Source organism: Clupea harengus, chromosome 20, assembly GCF_900700415.2.
Source record: "Clupea harengus chromosome 20, Ch_v2.0.2, whole genome shotgun sequence".
NCBI lineage: Eukaryota > Metazoa > Chordata > Actinopteri > Clupeiformes > Clupeidae > Clupea > Clupea harengus.
Genome location: NC_045171.1, coordinates 15705765 through 15713187, shown reverse-complemented (window position 1 = coordinate 15713187; position 7423 = coordinate 15705765). Strand labels below are relative to the sequence as shown.

The following is a 7423-nucleotide window of genomic DNA, read 5'->3' as shown; positions in this document are numbered from 1 at the left end:
AGCATCTTGTCTGATAGGCCTAGTCCTAGTTGATCTATGATGATAAAACACACCGTAGGCTATGTGAGGGGCTAGTTAATAGTTTGATTAAAACATAATCTTCATTTGTTTTGTTTTTCTTCTAAAGTTATTTCTGTGTCTGAACAGATGTCTACCATGTATTCATGCAAATAATTATTATTTTGCACAGATGAATCTCAACAAAGTGCCATGATTATTTTGCATGCTGGAATTAATTTGAAACTATATTCTAATAAAATATTGTATAAACAAGTGTAGCTCTTGTGCTATATGGAAAAGATTCCCAGTCTGTAAAACACGTTTAGGCCTATCAACATTACTGAATAAACATTTTTTCTTTCTTTTCTTTTGGTGGTTTGGTACCACAGTGTAAGTAATAAGGACGTGAGGTTCCATTTGATGGAGATACAAATATGATAGGTGACAATTCACTCTAGTTACCTCATGACTCCGGAGCTGCATATAAGTATATTTATTAGACAAACAACAATTGCAATCAGGCTCACTCCCAGCACAAGGCTGAAAGCGAAGCAAGGATAAACACATCCCACAAGGTTTATATAAACAGAAGTTTAGCTTTCAGCAGGGATAACCACGTGGTGGATCTCTGACGTCCGAGGCAAGGATGGAAGTTTTGCATAAGGTCGGAAGAAGCACAGTTCGTCCGTTCTTATCACTTCTGGTCTAAACATGCTCTTGTACATATGCAGATTAAGTGGCACCTAATAATCTAAGTTACTCACACGCAGAAACATAGAAAAGCCATGTTCCTGCTTACATAAGTACATGATTCATATAAGGTAATTAATAATACAAGGCACTTGATTATTATATTCTTAAGTCATTAACAGTGTTTGGAAATGATCTCCATCACCATTCATATCTTGTAGTATATCCACACAGCCAAAGACAGGACATTCAATCCAATGACTTGTTTTTTTAAAGTGATGCTCTAACAGTAGGGTCATCATGTGAAAGCTTTTAGTGTTCTGGAATTATCATAGAGATAATATGACTTTGCACCTATCACACCCTTAGGCACACAGCATTAGATTACATTTTATTTGCCTTTAAATGTTGAGGTGGGAGACCTTCACATGAACAAGCACGACCTGTCTGACTGCTTTGCAAACACAAGCACAGTTCAACAGAAAAAAAACACCAGGACTAAACAATGACACCGCCTATCGCCACAGAGCTCCCCTTTAAAAGAATCAAACTTGAATCAAGACACAGAGACATAATAAACATGACCATGTAAAAAGTCTGCAGGATATCATATTTCCTGATCTGGGTATTATTTTAAGTTTTCAGTTTCTCATATAAAGTTTTTTATTCTGACTATTCATATCACATAATTAGACATATACATTGATTTGTACAGAGAGCCCATAGGGCATATTTAATTAAAATGAAACAAAGGCTGTTGTCAACAAGGCATCAGAGTGTTCCTTTAAGGCCCCTTAAAGAGTGGCACTGTGCAATAACCCTGGATAATTATAATAACCACTGTACAATTACTCATATCATATTTATATCATCTTTATTTATTTCACCCTCACTTTATAACCGTCATACTCATACCGTCTAATATTTATCCCTGCACTTCTTGGACTCTCCACTTCTTTGCACTATTGTTGTGTTACAATTCACAGCTCCTGTTTATAGGCATTCCTCCTTGTATATACTTTTTTATACTTCTTAGACCGTTGCTGAAAGCTGTATCTCTCTGGTGTACTGGGAAGACGGTCCAATCAGTCCATAATATGTGTCCTCATTAAAGTAAGTAAAAAAAAAAAGTCCATGGCTTTAATTTGTGTGCATATTTTTGTAATTAGGTTACCAGAATCTACAGACACGTTATGTGTCCACATTAAGGTTGTGGGTCACACAACTCACCTGATTCCACCAGGTCTACCCCGTGTCTAGCCCCTGTTATTTGTCTGTGTAAGTGCATTCTTAGGGGATGAGACCTTGTGGGAGTTAAATAGCCACGACCTCTGGTGTCTCTGCTAGTGCACCAGTTGTAGTTTCACACCTCTATGCCACAGTTTCCTTTTTGTTTGCCTTTGTTACACCTGCAGTGTCTTTCTGAGGGCAGCTATACATTAGCAGCGTGTTCTGTCAGCTGTTTTCAAGGCCTTCATTTAAGTTAAGTGAGGGTAATATAAGGTAAAATTGTTAATAAATGGATCCTCACTTGGGAGACTTTTCTGTTGTATAAAGCACCTTGAAATAACTCCATAGTAAGCATATGTAGAGCGGCACTCTAAAGGCTAAAACACACAGCAAGCAATGCGACAATCGAATTCGATGGTGGAATTCTGTTGCAGCTAATTGCTTGGTAACTCACACTGCTAGTGATGCAACTGACTGTATTTTTACGTTTTCATTAAGCTATTCATTACCTGTGTTTCCTGCCATAATAAAAAAAAGGAAAATTGAAAAAAAAAAGTAGTTAATGTCGATACCTGTGTGTTTTGGTGCCTATGTATCAATCAAAGGGGGTTGGATATGTGCCATGGAAAACAAACAACACATTTCGATCTCAGAAACTAGAAGTACTGCATAGTGTTGCGGAGTATGACTGCTGCATAAAGTGAGAGAATGATGAAGAATTAAGTGAAACAAGATATTTTCCGTTCCAAGAAAAGCGTGTTATCTTCAATGATTGCGTTTCTGGCAACACTAGATTTGTTTGTTGTATATCTTATTCTGAGTGAAAATGTAAGGAACTATACTTTGTGGATGTGGGGACTGATGGGCTGTGAAGCAGTAAGTGCTATATAAGTGTAAATGTAACACAAGCTGTGATCATCGGGGTCCAAGCAGTATGTGGGCACTGACCCAAGTAGTCGATTTTACCACTTCAACAGGTGAAAGAGTCGATTTGAAATATGTAAATATTACGTAGGATTAAATGGCAAAATTAATTTTGAAGATAGACCTAATCATTTCAGAGGAACAGAGGTAAACATGTTGTAGCTTGTTGAAATTACATCTTATGGCTGATTTGTGTGAAATGGGTAAATGGCTTCTATCTGCCATTATGAGTCTACAAAATGTCATTAAGGTTGTCCATTCACACAGGCATGTATTGGCTGCTGAATTTTGATTACTTGTTGGCGGCTATTTTGTTGAGCAAGCCAAATAGAACTTTCAGAGATATGAGCGAATGTAGCCATATATAAACATACCCACATTTATTTTTTTTAGCCTAAGTGGTTCTTGAGATGTTGAAATGTGTCTGTTGTAGCACCCCCTATTGACAAATAAATGAAAGAAGCAAGCTAAATAAAATACTGCTATGTTTAAGCGTTGAACATAATCTTTTATTAGCTAGGGTGCAATTAGCACATATAGGTAGATGAATATGTTATCATTACCAGAAGATTGTTTTGGCTATGTTTTTTGTCACATGTGTCTACTTGTCACATGTGTCGCAGTTGCATCGCTTACCATGTGAGTTGGCCTTAAGGCTTTCATTGCTAGTACACTGAAGTGGCTGTTCTCTAGACAGAGGAGGCAGGGGCCCATTAGACAACCAATGGCAACTGATATTTGATGTCAACAATCTCTTAACAGTCCTTCCTTACATAACCTTCCTTTCATAATCACACAATGAAAACGACTTTAAACTACAATTTACCACATGCTGTTGTTGCTGATCATTGCTCGCATATTATGTCAGGACAAAGAACAGTGTGTCTACAACCTTGTCTGCTTGGAAGAACAGGGGGAATAGATTCATAGTTACAGCAGTGATCCACACCTCCCCCTTGCCATGTCATACTGAAGTTGAATTTGGCCCAGTGAGTCTAACATATCTGGCATAAATACAGTTTACATGCTGGAATTATGCCAGAGAGTGTAACTGAGTGTAACCTGATATAACAATTGTTTGCATGTCATGTCTGTAGACATATGAATGATTTGTTTCATTCTCCTTGTGATCCAAGACACGTTGTTACAGACTGTTCCAACAACAAACAAGTAAAAACGTGATTAATAGCAACAGATATGGGCATAGCAGCTTTGTATTGTCAGTTTAATTGAGAAGAATTTTGACAGTGAAATCCTTGGAAATGTTTTTGTTAGATTTGCAGTACAAGACTGTCTGACATGTTGTGACAGACGCCCAATGTTCCCCTCTAAATCATCACCACAGATGCACCTCCACAGCCAGGACATCCTTCATGTGAGTGTTTACATTCACTTAGTCATTTCCATGTGATGCATCAGCGGGTGGGACATACCAGGACTGTCTCTGAGCCTGATGCATGAAGGCCCTGGATGTTTCTAAACGTTTATCATTAGTCAAAATGGGGGGCCCTAACTTCATTGATGGGCAACATGGCTGGTAACACGCAAAGTCCGCCATCGCACATGACCTAAAGCTAATTTAATAACTTGGCAATATCATTTAGCTAATTTCATATGATGGTAATTAGTTTTATACCATATATTGAAGATTCAGTCTTAGGTTTGATCAGTCAGGATTCAGGTTTATTCTTGAAGAATGGCGGCCGACCATTTTGTGAGACAGAGACTTTCAGATCCATCCTCCCTCACAGAACTTCACCTCAGCATATCTGACTTGTTCCTTGGGGAACAGTCGGTTAAATACACTGACATTAAGGGGTGTCACCGTCTATTCAAATGGGACATGCATGCAGGGTTCTTTGTCTCGACCTGGGGGGGAGGTGAGACCAATGTCGCACCTCACTTACCCAGGTCAGAGACAAAGAATATTCACCAAGCAAGTCCACTCTAGTTAGTTAAATCCAAATAAAAGTAACAATTATGACTAGGTATAATATCATTGACTTATTGACTATGGCATATTCTTATGACCTATGCTGGTCCCTTCACATAACATGAGCAAGATTCTAAGCGCAAACATGGGTGGGTCAGCGCAATGCTGGGGTGTGACAGCACACAGACGTGGGAGTATAAATTAGTTCCTTCAAAGCAACACCTTTTTCTGGTGTAAACCGCTCCCTTCCCAACTGGAAATGTTGTGTGCTCTATTGTAGAACAAATACTGAGCTCTGTGTGAACGTTGTAATAAGGTAATAAGGTAGGGTTGAGTCATTGTGATTGGCTGATAAAGAATGAATTCATTGCCACATCCACTAATTACTCAACCCATTTCTGCTTGGCTGCGCCCGCTTTGTGTCAATGAAATGAGCAACCAGAGGTATCATCACATATTCTCACTGTGTGGTTGCTGATGCGTGAAGCACGTTCATGGTTCCTTCCCCTATGAGATTAGGGAATGGCAAGTGTTGCCAGCTTTTATATTCAGTACAGACTGCAGTTTCCTCTTCTGCTTCCTGACTGTCGTCCTCTTCAACTTGTTTCATCTTCATCCTCCTCTTCTCCTTTCTCTTCCTCCTCTAATTTGTATTTCTTTCATGTTCATCTTCCCTTATCTTATTTTTTTTTCAATACTACTTTTCACCTTCCTGCTCTATTATTCCTTTGTGTACTTTCCCTTTTAGCATAGCAAACTGCCTCAAATGCAGTTAAGATTAGGAAAGAACTCATCATGAATTTAAGACAGATTAGTAAACACAGGACGCCCCAGATAAAAAGCCATATCTTTTTATTGTAATGCTGATAGGAACCATCATACACTGAGGTAAGTGACATAATCCAGAGTAGTACAGAACATCAGATAGACCTCTCTGTGGCACTCAATGACACAGACACTCAGCTCCAAAATCATCCAAAACAAAAGACTACAGAGGCCAGCAGTGTCCCCAATCTCTTGCTACTTTCACAGTTTGATAGAAGTCCATCCATCACCCTGACATCTTTTCACCCAGGTCAGGGCCTGAGCGATGTCTGGCTGAAACACTCCTGTTGTCCTGTCCTGTCCAGAATGAGTTTTGCTTTGACTGATGTAAAAAATAAATATATTTTATCCATCTGTTCTATTCAGGTCTTAAAATTGTTTTTTTTTTTTTTGTTGGAGTTTTGAGGGAAGCCCCTCCAGAGATGATGAGCTGTGTGTATATTTGTGTGTGTGTGTGTGGGTGTTTGTATGTATGTATGTAAATGCTACAATTTTTGCTGCTGATGAAGATCATGACCTTGGCACTTCTCCCTTTTTAAGGGCACTGAAGGTTGCGGGGTCAGAGGGATGGGGACCTGCCTGATGAGTCAGAGTATGGTTTCTCTGCAGACACTGATGAGGCTTTGGGGACGGTTGGGAAGGGTGGGGGTAGATCCTGGAGGTTGGGAGGGGGCTGAGGGGGCTGAGGGGGCTGAGGGGGTCGGGGCGCTGGGAGAGGGGTGACGCAGGGGCGAGCAGGGCGAACTCAAAGCGCCACAGCTCTGCAGGTGGAGGTCCTCATGGAGACGTTTCCTGGGGCTTCCCGCCATGCGCTGGGACTGGGTCATCTGAGGATAAACAGATCAAGGAACAGATCAACATTTTAGCACATTGACAGTACATGTGCCTGTGGTAAGACCTCAGCACACAAGGGGGCACTAAAGAGCAAAAGTGGTGCCCATTACACAAAATCACTACATAAGACCAGTTGTTTTTAGGACAAAATACTGCTGTCTCAAATGAAGACAATCTGCATGGATGTTTAATCAACTAAGTCAGAATGATTGTGATAGCTGATTTATTGTACGAAACGATTAGCAATTATGCTATCCCTCATAATAGTGTCATGTATCCCACAATAACCTTTAAATATGCTTATTTTGGTCATATAGACTTAGAATAAAAGAATAAGGATAATTTAGACATCGCTTATTTCATACATGCCTGCTGCTTTGTTTCCACAGCAATGTTTGAGGTGGTTGTTCTGTTTTGTTGTATGTTTCATAGTGGCACACCATGAAATGGATTCGTCTATAGTTCAGATTTAGGTTGATTTCAGTGACTGTGTCATCACCAAATCTCAAAGCTGCCACTAGAGGATGCTTCTTGTGCATTTTAGAATAAGAACGATTTTTCTTCTCAGAATTAGATCCATTACACAAATAGCATGTCTGTAGGCTATATACAGTATTTCTTTACCCATAGGCCTATGTTTGTAGGACTACTTTGACTGGGAATTAGTGCTATATAGACATAGACCACGTAGACAACTGTAATTGTAGGCTGGTTCCTCTTCTCGCTAAATGCAAATAACGTTAGCGCATTCTTTTTTCACCATGCGTGCCATCATCAAGTGCCATTGTGAATATTGCTTTATTGGAAATTTGATTTTATGTGACATTCACACATTAGCCACATTCGCTTAGGCTGTAACATTAAATCTGAGGATCCCCAAATGAACAGGTTTACGATGGTTAAGCATTATGTAATTTAGCCTAATCTACTATTGATGCCTTATTAACAGATTGTGGATAACCAACATGACACGACAATGACGACAGT

The 7423-nt window shown here is 39.6% G+C and overlaps 1 protein-coding gene across 1 annotated transcript in view; it reads right to left on the bottom strand.

Annotated features, from left to right (window-relative positions):
- Window positions 1-5612: 5612 nt before the first annotated feature.
- fam189a1 (family with sequence similarity 189 member A1) overlaps window positions 5613-7423 on the bottom strand; it is a 170466-nt gene continuing 168655 nt past the window's right edge. The window contains exon 12 of the mRNA XM_031558050.2: window positions 5613-6429. Within this exon, the coding sequence (XP_031413910.1) occupies window positions 6190-6429 (240 nt within the window). The 3' untranslated portion in view covers window positions 5613-6189. The remainder of the gene's footprint in view (window positions 6430-7423) is intronic.